This window comes from Artemia franciscana, chromosome 8, assembly GCF_032884065.1.
Source record: "Artemia franciscana chromosome 8, ASM3288406v1, whole genome shotgun sequence".
NCBI lineage: Eukaryota > Metazoa > Arthropoda > Branchiopoda > Anostraca > Artemiidae > Artemia > Artemia franciscana.
The window spans coordinates 16788648-16804139 of record NC_088870.1 but is presented as its reverse complement, the minus strand read 5'-3'; the positions used below and the strand labels follow the sequence as shown (position 1 = coordinate 16804139).

At 34.8% G+C, this 15492-nt stretch overlaps 1 protein-coding gene across 1 annotated transcript in view; it reads right to left on the bottom strand.

The window, feature by feature from the left end:
- Positions 1 to 15492, bottom strand: part of LOC136030060 (chromodomain-helicase-DNA-binding protein Mi-2 homolog) — a 149621-nt gene that overhangs the window by 86395 nt on the left and 47734 nt on the right. The window contains exon 11 of the mRNA XM_065708687.1: positions 68 to 222. Within this exon, the coding sequence (XP_065564759.1) occupies positions 68 to 222 (155 nt within the window). The remainder of the gene's footprint in view (positions 1 to 67; positions 223 to 15492) is intronic.

The following is a 15492-nucleotide window of genomic DNA, read 5'->3' as shown; positions in this document are numbered from 1 at the left end:
TTCATAGAGACCATCTGATTCTGCGCCAGCAATCCTTTTTCGAGTCCATTTTTTAGGCTTCGTTGACAGTTCATCTAAATCATCCAGATCCTCCGTCATTTTTTGTTTGTTTTTGGCAGCTTTCTCCTCTTCTTTGATCAGCAAGTCTTCCATTTTTGGTGGTTCTTCCATATCAACTTTACGGGTGTAGTGACGAAGCAAATTCATATGGTAGACTTCCATCTAAACAAAAACCCAAAATCGTTAAAATATAAATGTAAAATATTATATATTTATATACATATCTATCTATCTATCTATATATATATATATATATATATATATATATATATATATATATATATATATATATATATATAATATATATCTTCTATATATATAAAAATAAGTTGTCTGTCTGTCTGTGGGTCTGTGGATCAGGTGACGTCATGTTTCAGCTGACGACATGAAATTAGTTGCCGTCATTTTTGTTATGACGATGCTTAGTATATTGTAAAACACATTAATTTGGTTAATAATATACCATTTAAAACACCAAAATGAACATGCTGGAGTAGTCACTCGGTGAGAGAGGGTGTCAGAACGGAGAATGAAGGTCCCAGGTTCAAATCCTGGTTAGGCTAAAAAAGGTAAAAAACTAAAAACTAAAAAAAAAACTGAAAAAACTAAAAAAAGGCAAAAACTACAAAAAAAACTAAAAACTAATAAAAAAATAAAAAAGCCGAAAAACTAAAAAAACTAAAGAAACTAAAAAAAGGAAAAAACTTAAAAAACTAAAAACTAAAAAAAAACTAAAAAAAAGGGAAAAATGAAAAATAGAAGAGAAAAAGAATACTAATAAAATTAAAAAAAAAAAATAAAAAAAAATAAAAAAGATAAAAAGCTAAAAAAAGGTAAAAACCAATAAAAACTAAAAAGAAAAAAAGGTAAAAAACTAAAAAAAATTCATCTAAAAAACTAAAAAACGTAAAAACTAAAAGAACTAAAAAAGTAAAAAAAAAACTGAAAAAAGGAAAAAACTGAAAAATAAGCAGGATATAAAACAGGGGGATATAAATGACGACCGGGACACCGGGACATAAGGAATATAAATGAATCAGAAAATACAACTCATGTTTCCAAATGACGTCGTTTGGAGCCCAAATTGAAAATCCAGATCAATTTATGTCTACTTTCAAAGTAAAAGGGCAAATTTATCATAGAGCAGGGTCTCTTCTACCATTCTCAGGCGAGAATCATAAATTTTTACAATTGTACTTCATCAGTGATAGAAATTCTGAATTGAATGCACGTTGCGAAATTTCTCCCAACATTGAAAGGACAATCGTTTCCCAATTACAACATCTTTTCCACGAAAATAATAATTTAGTGCGTCTGTTCAAAACAGCCATCGATTTGATGCCTACTTATACGCATAAAATTGTTATTGCCGCTGACAAAACGCCTCCTGGCCAACATGTGCGTAGATACAATGCTCCAACTATCGACGAAGTGGCCATCGTTATGGTCGGTGATCAGTTTTTTACCTCGAGATATTATTCTCAGGGTTTCCACCACACGTGCTACAACTAAAAATAGGCCTACCAATAATACTTTTAAGAAATATAAACCCACCAAAGCTTTGCTATGGCACTCGACCTGCCGTAAAAAAAAACAATGGAAAACCTAATAGAGGCCACAATCTTGACAGGGCCTTTTGAGGGTGAGGCTGTTCTTATTCCTCGCATTCCCCAAGATTCCAACGGATCTGCCTTTTCAATTTAAAAGATTGCAATTCCCAATTCGATTAGCATTTGCAATCACCATTAACAAAGCTCAAGGTCAATCATTAGAAAAATGTGGTATAGATCTTAATACTGATTGTTTTTCCCATTGACAATTGTACGTTGCATGTTCGAGGGTCGGTAAACCTGACAATCTATTTATATGCAGCGACAATTGGACAGCGAAGAATGTTGTATATTCGCAAGTTTTACGCAGTTAATTTGTATTTTATCTATCTATCTATCTATCTATCTATATAAAAACGAGTTGTATGTATGCATGTTGGTTTGTTTGTAAAAAGAGCGTTTGCATATGATGTCATTATTAGTACATACGGCTTTGTATATGCAGAGACAATGGGAAAGCCAAGAATGTTGTATATTCGCAATTTTTACGTAGTTTAACTCTTGCAGACGAAATGAATGCTTGCCTAAAAAATTCTAATTTATAGGCACACGTAAAAATATTAAAATTAACTACAAATATGCGTGTCCGATTGCAAAACGATGACTCTGGTCAAACAGTAGACTCAATTTCAGGACGTATACAACTACCTGCTGATTTCTGTAATTTAGTGACGTCCAAAAATGAATTGATTGAAAAAGTATTTCCGAATATTCTAAACAATTATAAAAATAATAAATGGCTAAGTGAAAGAGCGATTCTTGCACCCAAAAATATAGACGTCTACGAAATCAACAATATTGTTTTGAACAAGATTCGAGACCAGGCAGTCCTTTACAAGTCAGTCGACACAGTTTTGGAACCAAATGAAGCGGTTAATTATCCATCTGAATTTTTAAATTCCATAGATCCTTCAGGGTTTCCACCACACGTGCTACAACTAAAAATAGGCGTACCAATAATACTTTTAAGAAATATCAACCCACCAAAGCTTTGCAATGGCACGCCACTTGCCGTAAAAAAAAACAATGGAAAACCTAATAGAGGCCACAATCTTGACAGGGCCTTATGAGGGTGAGGCTGTTCTTATTCCTCGCATTCCCATGATTCCAACGGATCTGCTTTTTCAATTTAAAAGATTGCAATTCCCAATTCGATTAGTATTTGCAATCACCATTAACAAAGCTCAAGGTCAATCATTAGAAAAAATGTGGTATAGACCTAGGTGTTGGGGATCAACAATATTGTTTTGAACAAGATTCGAGACCAGGCAGTCCTTTACAAGTCAGTCGACACAGTTTTGGAACCAAATGAAGCGGTTAATTATCCATCTGAATTTTTAAATTCCATAGATCCTTCAGGGTTTCCACCACACGTGCTATAACTAAAAATAGGCGTACCAATAATACTTTTAAGAAATATCAACCCACCAAAGCTTTGCATGGCACGCGACTTGCCGTAAAAAAAAAAACAATGGAAAACCTAATAGAGGCCACAATCTTGACAGGGCCTTATGAGGGTGAGGCTGTTCTTATTCCTCGCATTCCCATGATTCCAACGGATCTGCTTTTTCAATTTAAAAGATTGCAATTCCCAATTCGATTAGTATTTGCAATCACCATTAACAAAGCTCAAGGTCAATCATTAGAAAAATGTGGTATAGATCTTAATCCTGATTGTTTTTCCCATGGACAATTGTACGTTGCATGTTCGAGGGTCGGTAAACCTGACAATGTATTTATATGCAGCGACAATTGGACAGCGAAGAATGTTGTTTATTCGCAAGTTTTACGCAGTTAATTTGTATTGTATCTATCTATATAAAACCGAGTTATGTGGATGCATGTTTGTTTGTTTGTAAAGAGCGTTTGTATATGACGTCATTATTAGTACATACGGCTTTGCATATGCACAGACAATGGGAAAGCCAAGAATGTTGTTTATTCGCAATTTTTGCGTAGTTTGAAACACATATATAAATCTATCTATATTCACAGGTGGGACACAGGGACACAACTACAATGGCGCATAACTAATATGGCGCGTAACGACTTACGCGCGCGGGGGGGCTTGGGGGGGGGCGCGAAGCGCCCCACCAACTAGGTGTTGGGGTGGCGCGAAGCGCCACCCCAACAGCTAGTATATATATATATATATATATATATATATATGTATTATATATATATATATATATATATATATATATATGTATTATATATATATATATATATTTATATATATATGTATTATATATATGTATATATGTATTATATATATATATATATATATATATATATATATATATATATATATATATATATATATATATATATATAGATAGATAAGTATATATATATATATATATATATATATATATATATATATATATATATATATATATATATATATATATATATATATAGATAGATAAGTATATATATATATATATATATATATATATATATATATATATATATATATATATATATATATATATATATATATATATATATAGATAGATAAGTATATATATATATATATATATATATTATATATATATATATATATATATATATATATATATATATATATATATATATATATATATATATATATATATATATATATATATATATGTATATATATATATATATATATATATATATATATGTATATATATATATATATGTATATATATATATATATATATATATATATATATATATATATATATATATATATATATATATATATATATATATATATATTTATATATATATATATATGGTAAAATTCTAGTTAATTGACTTCTTGCTGTCTCAGAAAGGGTTTAAGTTAGGAAAATGAAACTTTCAGGGATGAACCTATAGACTAAAGTATATCCCGGGAAGTAGACTCATCTCTGAAAGTTTCATTTTCCTCACGTAAACCCTTTCCGAGATAGCAAGAAGTCAATTAACTAGAATTTTACCTAAAATGGAATTGAGCAAAGTTATGAAGCTGAAAACAATTTTGTTGTACTTTAACTAAGCAGAAGATCTATTTTGCAAGGTTTCACTTTTATAACACATATATTTTTAAAGGTCATCAAAGGTCAGGGCCCTCTAGAGGGAGAAGGAGTGGAGGTAGTTGCTTCGAAATACCTTCCCGGGATATACTTTAGTCTGTAGATTCACCCCTGAAAGATTCATTTTCCTAACTTAAACCCTTTCTGAGACAGCAAGAAGTCAATTAACTAGAATTTTACCCCATTTTATAAGGTTTTAAAGATATACAAATACATTTCTTAAATTTTGAAAAAAAACCATTGATATGGCTCAAAATACTTCTCAAATAACAGGAATTGCATTTTCAGAACTAAAGGCAGAGAAAAAGCAACTAGCAACTGGAAATTAAGGTAAAATGTTGTTTTGTCAAAATTTCAATAGGTATAGACATGTCATATAGGCAAATTTCAGGGCCCTCTAGAGAGAGGAGTGGAGGTGGCTACTTCAAAATATCTTCCCGGGACATACTTTAGCCTGTAGACTCATCCCTGAAAGTTTCATTTTCCTAACCTAAACCCTTTCCGAGATAGCAAGAAGTCAATTAACTCGAATTTTACCATATACATCTATCTATCTATCTATCTATCTTCTATATATATAAAAATAAGTTGTCTGTGGATGGATGGATGGATGTGTCAGGTGACGTCACCTGAAAAAACTGGATCAGGTGACGTCAAAACTGAAAAAACTAAAAAAAGGCAAAAACTACAAAAAAAACTAAAAACTAATAAAAAAAATAAAAAAGCTAAAAAACTAAAAAAACTATAAAGGTAAAAACCAATAAAAAACTAAAAAAAAAACTGAAAAAACTAAAAAAAGGCAAAAACTACAAAAAAAACTAAAAACTAATAAAAAAAGTAAAAAAGCTAAAAAACTAAAAAAACTAAAAAAAGGTAAAAAACTAAAAAAAATAAAAAATAAAAAAAACTAAAAAAAAGGAAAAAACTGAAAAATAAGCTAAAATAAAGGTAAAAACCAATAAAAAACTAAAAAAAAAAAGGAAAAAACTAATAAATGACGACACTCAAAGAGAAAAAAAAGGCAAAAACTACAAAAAAAACTAAAAACTAATAAAAAAATAAAAAAGCTAAAAAACTAAAAAAACTAAAAAAAGGCAAAAACTACAAAAAAAACTAAAAACTAATAAAAAAGCTAAAAAACTAAAAAAACTAAAAAAAAGGCAAAAACTACAAAAAAACTAAAAACTAATAAAAAAAATAAAAAAGCTAAAAAACTAAAAAAAACTAAAAAAACTAAAAAAAGGTAAAAAACTAAAAAAACTAAAAACTAAAAAAAACTAAAAAAGGTAAAAACTAAAAGAACTAAAAAAGAAAAAAATAAATGACGACACTCAAAGAGAAAGCGACCAGGACAAAAGGAATGTTCGATTAGCAATCAACAAAGCACCGGGACACAGGGAGTATAAATGACGACCCGGGGGAAACAGGGGGATATAAATGACGACCGGGACAAAAAAACTAAAAGAAAAAAAAACTAAAAACTAATAAAAAAACTAAAAAATCTAAAAATCTAAATAAGCTAAAAAAGAAAAAAAAAAGGAAAAAAATAAAGGAGAAAAACAAAACTAAAAAACGAATGTATATACAGACCGGGACACCGGGATACAAATGACGACCGGGACCCGGGACACAGGGAATATAAATGACGACCGGGACACAGGGACACAACTCCGGTACACCGGGATACAAATGACGACCGGGACACAGGGAATATAAATGACGACCGGGACACAGGGACACAACTACAACGGGGACACCGGGGGAAACAGGGGGATATAAATGACGACCGGGACAAAAAAACTAAAAAGAAAAAAAAACTAAAAACTAATAAAAAAACTAAAAAATCTAAAAATCTAAATAAGCTAAAAAAGAAAAAAAAAGGAAAAAAATAAAGGAGAAAAACAAAACTAAAAAACGAATGTATATACAGACCGGGACACCGGGATACAAATGACGACCGGGACCCGGGACACAGGGAATATAAATGACGACCGGGACACAGGGACACAACTACAACGGGGACACCGGGGGAAACAGGGGGATGTAAATGACGACCGGGACACCGGGACAGGGAATGGTCGATTAGCAATCACCATCAACAAAGCTCAAGGGCAATCATTAGAATCATGAGGTATAGATCTGAATACAGATTGTTTTCCCATGGACCATTATATGTTGCATGTTCAAGAGTCGGTAAACCTGACAATCTATTTATATGCAAAGACAATGGGACAGCAAAGAATGTTGTATATTCGCAAGTTTTACGTAGTTAAAACCATATATATATATCTATCTATATTCACAGGTGGGACATAGGGACACAACTACAATGGCGCGTAACTATTATGGCGCGTAACGACTTACGCGCGCGGGGGGGCTTGGGGGGGGCGCGAAGCGCCCCCACCAACTAGGTGTTGGGGTGGCGCGAAGCGCCACCCCAACAGCTAGTATATATATAAAAATAAGTTGTCTGTCTGTGTGTCTGTCTGTCAGGTGACGTCATGTTTCTGTGTCGACTGACGTCATGAAGTTAGTTGTCGTCATTTCTGCTATGACGGTGACGACATTAACGGTATTTAAGACATTTGTTCACGGAAAAATGTTTAATTGTAAAATGACTGAAGAACCTACAATGGCAACAGCCGAGGAAGCTGCTCAAAGAGTTTATGCCAAAAAACTTGCTGCTGATAGAGAAAGTAAGAAAAGAAAGCGTTCCGAGGAATCACAAGAACAGCAAGAAAACAGGCTTGCGGCTAAAGAACGCAAAACCGCGCAGTTAGATGAAAATCCACCTGGACAGCGAGAGTCAAAACATATCAAAACTGAAAATGATAGCGATGATAATTGGGTTTGGGATTTTGACTTGGATAAGGTCATCAATGCCTACCAGATTTAAGTTAAAAAAACAAAGGTTCGTCGATATGTACTTCATAGTGACGCTGAAAAATAAAGAAGAAAAAGAAAACTGAAAAAAGAAAAAAGGTAAAAAACTAAAAAAAAACTAAAAAGAAAAAACACTCAAAGAGAAATTACAGACCGGGACACAAATGACGACCGAGACAGAGGGAATATAAGTGACGACCGGGAACCTCAAAGAGAAATTACAGACTGGGACACCCGGACACAAATCACAACCGGGACACAGGGAATATAAATGACGACCGGGACACAGGGACACAACTACAACGGGGACGCCGGGGGCACAGGCGGGATATATAAATGACGACCGGGAGACAGGGATTGTTCGAATAGAAATTACAGACCGGGTCACCGGGACACAAATGACGACCGGGACACCGGGACACAGGGAATATAAATGACGACCGGGACACAGGGACACATCATTAGAATAATGAGGTATAGATCTGAATACGGATTGTTTTTCCCATGGACAATTATATGTTGCATGTTCAAGAGTCAGTAAACCTGACAATCTATTTATATGCACAGACAATGGGACAGCGAAGAATGTTGTATATTCGCATGTTTTACGTAGTTAAAAACATATATTTATATCTATCTCTATTCATAGGTGGGACACAGGGACACAACTACAATGGTGCGTAACTAATATGGCGCGTAACGACTTACGCGCGCGGGGGGGCTTGGGGGGTGCGAAGCGCCCCACCAACTAGGTGTTGGGGTTAGTTATTTGGAGACAATGGGTTATTTGGAGACAATGGGAAAGAATTCTTCCCTGAAGTTGACAGTGGTGTGCCTCAGTGAACAATCCTAGCTTTAAATATATATATATATATATACTAGCTGTTGGGGTGGCGCTTCGCGCCACCCCAACACCTAGATGGTGGGGCGCTTCGCGCCCCCCCAAGCCACCCCGCGCGCGTAAGTCGTTACGCGCCATATTAGTTACGCGCCATTGTAGTTGTGTCCCTGTGTCCCACCTGTGAATATAGATAGATTTATATATGTGTTTCAAACTACGTAAAAATTGCGAATATACAACATTTTTGGCTTTCCCACTACTGGGAGCTTTCCGTTTCCAATTGCCAGCAATTGATCTGAAAATGTTTGACCAGAGTCATCGTTTTGCAATCGGACACGCATATTTGTAGTTAATTTTAATATTTTTACGTGTGCCCATAAATTAGAATTTTTCAGGCACGCATTCATTTCGTCTGCAGGAGTTAAACTACGTAAAAATTGCGAATATACAACATTCTTGGCTTTCCCATTGTCTGTGCATATACAAAGCCGTATGTACTAATAATGACGTCATATGCAAACGCTCTTTTTATAAACAAACAAACATGCATACTTAACCGCTTCATTTGGTTCCAAAACTGTGTCGATTGACTTGTAAAGGACCGCCTGGTCTCGAATCTTGGTCAAAACAATATTGTTGATTTCGTGGACGTCTATATTTTTGGGTGCGAGAATCGCTCTTTCACTTAGCCATTTATTATTTTTATAATTTTTTAGAATATTCGGAAATACTTTTTCAATCAATTCATTTCTGGACGTCACTAAATTACAGAAATCAGCAGGTAGTTGTATACGTCCTGAAATTGAGTATCGTATCATAAATGTCTTTTTGTTCCGACGTTAACTTGGAAATGTTATTTTGTACATACGACAATAGATCACTCGTACTGTAACTTTGTTCACGATCCAATTCTACACATGTCGAAACAGCAGCGATACGGTTAGATGAAGGCATTCCCAAATCCTGAAGAGGTTTGTTTGCCATACGTACGCACAAATCTTCTATAATAACTAAAGTGTAGTTATAAATTTCTGATGTAAAATCAAAAGTCATATCTGACGTCTATAACTGTTTTCGATGGAGTATATCTACGGAAATTTTTGACTTATATTTTCCCCATAACTCTGTAGGAGCTGATGGAGAGCAAGTTGTTAAAATGATGCCAAACAATGCACGAATTTCACTTGGGGTTGACGTTTTGCACGCGTCATTGATGCAGTTATCCCAGTGTTGGTCATTCTCCAATAAATTCAGAGCTTGGCATGCACTACGGTAAGTGTCATGTATAGTACCGTTTACAGTTCTCAAATACTCAAAGGATGTCGGACCGGGTACATTCACCAAAAGCAGGCGTAGAAAGAAGCATTCATGTTGATTGGGGTGACCGGTGTAGAGTCTTCCTATCGTGGTATCTTTGAAGATGGTAGGTTGGCCGTCGACTGACTTACCCTGTTTTCGACGTTCAAATACTTTATTTTTAGTATTCCACGTGTAATACGAAGGCACTTCAGTATACAGCAGTTTTTTTGCAAAAGAATCATTTTTGCAAAGCGAAAAAAAAAGCTGTTAATTTTGTATCCGGTGGATTCAGGGCTCTTTGTTGCACGTTGGTTTCCGAGAAATAAACACGTTGACCATTCTGTAAATGTACCGCTAAGTGAACAACAGCTGGACTACGTTCATGTATCGGAAATGAAAGAATTCGCCAAACAGCTTCATTACTGCTTATATATCTTCCAGCCTGATATTGTACGATTTCGTCGAAATCTTTGATTTTGGGCTGCAAGCCAAAAACTGCCATGTCACTGCCTTTGTTGACGTATTTACATATGTATTTGATTGCCTTTACGGAGTTACAGTATTCAACGTTTATGTGTGCATTAAATGTTTTTGATAATAATGGGGAATATGGAACAACCCACTGGTTATCTACTTCGATGGTGGTACCGTTGCCATTGTAGGTTCTTCAGTCATTTTACAATTAGAAATTTCTCTTTCAACGGTCTTCTTACAATTAAAAATTTGTCTTTGAACGATGTTCTTAAATGCCTGTGTCCTGGTCGTCATTTATATTCCCTGTGTCCCGGTCGTCATTTGTGTCCCGGTATCCCAGTCTGTAATTTCTCTTTGAGTGTCCCGGTCGTTATTTATATTCCCTCTGTCCCGGTCGTCATTTGTGTCCCGGTCTGTAATTTCTCTTTGAGTGTTTTTCTTTTTAGTATTTTTTAGTTTTTTACATTTTTTCTTTTTTCAGTTTTCTTTTTCTTCTTTATTTTTCTTCTTTATTTTTCAGCTTCACTATGAAATACATATCGCCGAACCTTTGTTTTTTTAATTAAAATCTGGTAGGCATTGATGACCTTATCCAAGTCAAAATCCCAAACCCAATCATCATCGCTATCATTTTCAGTTTTGATATGTTTTGACTCTCGCTGTCCAGGTGGATCTTCATCTAACTGCGCGGTTTTGCGTTTTTTAGCCTCAAGCCTGTTTCCTTGCTGTTCTTTTGATTCCTCGGCACGCTTTCTTTTCTGACTTTCTCTATCAGCAGCAAGTTTTTTGGCATAGACTCTTTGAGCATCTTCATCGGCTTTTGCCATGGTAAGTTCATCAGTCATTGTAAACTTAAACATTAATAGATTTCTACGTGAACATATGTCTTAAATATCTTGAATGACGTCACCGTCAAAGCAAAAATGACGACAACTAATTTCATGACAGACACACAGACAGACAACTTATTTTTATATATATAGAAGATAGATATAATTCTAAAATTGTCATATAAATATATATATATATATATATATACTAGCTGTTGCGGTGGCGCTTCGCCCCACCCCAACACCAAGTTGGTGGGGGCGCTTCGCGCCCCCCCAAGCCCCCCGCGCGCGTAAGTCGTTACGCGCCATATTAGTTACGCGCCATTGTAGTTGTGTCCCTATGTCCCACCTGTGAATATATATATATATATATATATATATATATATATATATATATATATATATATATATATATATATATATATATATATATATATATATATATATGTTTTTAACTACGTAAAACTTGCGAATATACAACATTCTTTGCTGTCCCATTGTCTGTGCATATAAATAGATTGTCAGGTTTACCGACTCTTGAACATGCAACATATAATGGTCCATGGGAAAACAATCCGTATTCAGATCTATACCTCATGATTCTAATGATTGCCCTTGAGCTTTGTTGATGGTGATTGCTAATCGACCATTCCCTGAGTCGCCATCGTCATTTATATATCCCCCTGAGCACCCCGGCGTCCCCTTTGTAGTTATGTCCCTGTGTCCCGGTCGTCATTTATATTCCCTGTGTCCCGGTCGTCATTTGTGTCCCGGTGTCCCAGTCTGTGATTTCTCTTTGAGCGTCCCGGGCGTCATTTATATTCCTTGTGTCCCGGTCGTCATTTATATCCCCCTGTGCCCCCGGCGTCCCCGTTATAGTTGTGTCATTTATATTCCCTGTGTCCCGGTCGTCATCCCGGTATACATTCGTTTTTGAATTGGTATATGATGAAATAAATTTTTAATTTTTTCCCTTTTTTTCCTTTTAGTTTTTTTTTTATTGGTTTTGACCTTTTTTTAAGGTTTTTTAGTTTCTTTCTTTTTCTTTTTAGTTTTTTTTTGAAGTTTTTATCTTTTTAGTTTTTTTACTTTTATTTATATTTTTTTAGTTTTCTTTTTCTCCTTTATTTTTCAGTTTTTTTTCCTTTTTTTAGTTTTTTTTTCTTTTTTAGTTCTTTTAGTTTTTTTTAGTTTTTTAGATTAAATTTTTTTTTAGTTTTTCACCTTTTTTCTTTTTAGTTTTTTATTGGTTTTTACCTTTTTTTTAGCTTTTTTATTTTTTTTTCGTTTTTTCTTTTTACTTTATTTTTAGTTTTTATCTTTTTTATTTTTTTATGTTTATTTTTAATTTTATTAGTTTTCTTTTTCTTTTCTATTTTTCAGTTTTTTCCTTTTTTTAGTTTTTTTTTAGTTTTTAGTTTTTTAAGTTTTTTCCTTTTTTTAGTTTCTTTAGTTTTTTTAGTTTTTCGGCTGTTTTATTTTTTTATTAGTTTTTATTTTTTTTGTAGTTTTTGCCTTTTTTTAGTTTTTTTAGTTTTTTTTTTAGTTTTTAGTTTTTTACCTTTTTTAGCCTAACCAGGATTTGAACCTGGGACCTTCATTCTCCGTTCTGACACCCTCTCTCACCGAGTGACTACTCCAGCATGTTCATTTTGGTGTTTTAAATGGTATATTATTAACCAAATTAATGTGTTTTACAATATACTAAGCATCGTCATAACAAAAATGACGACAACTAATTTCATGACGTCAGCCGACACAGAAACATGACGTCACCTGATCCACGATCCACAGATCCACAGACAACTTATTTTTATATATATAGATATATATATATATAATCAGTTTTAATGGCCATGTGCAGTTGATGTCTCTGGTCCAAGTCTTTTTTTGTTGGGCATTGCACTCTGCCCCGGCGTGGTTTTCGGCCAGTAATGAGTTGACGGCTGATCAGCTTTTTTTCCATCCTTTACTGATTAGCATCCTTTTTAGTTTCTTTTCTTGTTTTTTTTTTCTCACTGCATTCTCGGCCACAGAACATTGTGAGGGGTATTTTATGCTTGATAATTTTGTTGGACTGTATAATTGCCTACAAATGATGTTAGTTCATTCGTTAATCGATAAGTATATTATTATCCGTCCATGCGTCATTCTTAGGGCAGAAGAACTAACGTAGATAGTCATAGAGCTAAGATAGTCATAGAATCTATAGTTTCCCAAATGTTTGATTAAATGGTACGGGTAAAGGGCGGGAGTAAGTATGCTTCTCTTATTGGACCAATACTTAATTGTTATTCTTTAGTAAGGCACACACGCCTAGAGTCTCACGCAGGTTGAACAAGAGTTTAAATTGACATATAGCCATTAGATTGCCTGGAATGAGAGGTAGATGAGGCACGCCTACCTATTGTCTTAGACAAGTTGAATCAAGAATTTGGAATTGACGCAGGATCATCAATGATTCAATTCATAAACTTAGACATTTGCACAAATAAAAAGTTAATTTAATGTTATTTGACCAACAAGTTGACTGGAATTGCAAGAGTGTTTCGGGACTGATCTTTTTTTTAGATTGCCGAAATACCATTGCCTAGAATCTTATACTACTTCAACTCATTGTAGAACTAAGCAACGTGAGGCCACAGCTACACAAGCTACTCCTCCACCAAGATTTTAGTATTTGTGGCTTCCTTCATCTAATTATTATAGCCAATTATAGTCAAGATAACATAAAAGATCACCCTATCTGATTTATTATAAACTTTCCTAGTTTCTGTGGCCAAACTTTTCAGAATTCCTTGGACAGTTTTGCTATAACATGTATAGCTTTGATAAAAGATCCGAATAGACGACAGAAAACTAAAAGCTGTCGCCTACTTTCCTGAAATCTTGAAAAACCATTTAACTTCTGCCATTAGTTGCAAGAGAAGCTTGCATTTATTTACAAATACTACAAAAATAATACTACAATAATACAAAAATTATATTATAATTTTTTCTGCTAGGTGATGTCTGCCTCCTCCATCCGCTTCAGTCCAGAACGAGGATTTGCACTTCGCTCGTCTGATGTTCGCCATCACCAGGAACTCGGACAGGCTGTCGGACTATCGTTTCTCCAGTCGGCCACGAGGTCGCTTCCAACCGGCTTTCATAGGGTCAATGTCAGAGATCGTCTCTGCGGATAACTGCAGGAGAATTCGAAGTAGGTGTCCAAACCATCATAAGGTACGCTCGGCTGATTGGGTAGAAAACCAAGACTGCTTGGTGAGCTGCAGCAGCTTCTCATTACTCACAAAATCAAACCCCCTTAGGCATTCTATCTTTCTCAGGCTCTTTATCTGGAATACATAGATGACCTTTAGTGCTGCGTTTGATACACGCAAATAAGTCATAGCTTCGTAAGGTATTACAGAACCAATTTGGGTGTTAAAAATCCACAGTTTAGTTGAATGACTGATATTTGGCTTTCACTGAAGGTGACGGATCAGCCTGCCCATGCCAGAAGACGCTTTTAATGTCCTTGGTTGCAGCTCAGGGAAAAGCGAGCCATCTAAAGACAATGGGGAGCCCACGCAGGGGAACTTTTGCATAACTTCAATACTTAATAATAAGTTTCGAAGCACTTCCAGCAACTGATCCTCGGGGCCTGCTAGGATGGCAAAGTGGTCAGCAAAATCAGCATCTGATATGATGCGATCTCCAAACTTAAGCACAAAACTGAGACGTGAAGCGATCTTTGTCATAACGTGGTCTATGATGGCATTTAAGAGCTCTGGATCCACTAAACATCCTTGACGAACCCCTGTAATGATTTAGAAGAACGGGCTGCCCCACGTTGACTTGAACACAACTCTCTGTACCATGGTGTAGAGCCTTGAAGAGTCTGCAGTATTTCTCAGGGAGGCCGGTCGATTCTAGAATCCGCCAAAGATCTTCTCGTTACATTGAGTCGAATACGGCACGGAAGTCGACGAAAGCAAACATGCTTTCTGTCGGAATTTCGTGGCTTTTTCTATTATCTGTCAAATCGTAAAAATCTACTCGATGGTTGAGCGGTCCGACATAAAAGCAGCTTGCTCCGGTCGCCAAATCCTACGAATAATATTCCGACATCGCTCCAGTAAGACCATTAAGAAAAGCTTTGAAAAAAGCTTTTCGCAGACTGACAGTAGAGTTATTCCATGGTACTTCGAGCGGTCGTTTCTAGAGTCTTTCCTCTTCAATAGCAAGATATTTTAATTGCTACATTATTATTTAGTGACAGTCATACATAAACTTCCTCATACTAGTACACTATTTACAATAACTATTTTTCTAAAATTTACAATAGATTCTGTTTTGATTGTATTTTTTCCTTCGCCTGCTTTCAATAGTTAAAACTGTCTTCAATGACTAATATCTCTCTATCAGCATACACAGTACTTAAATTA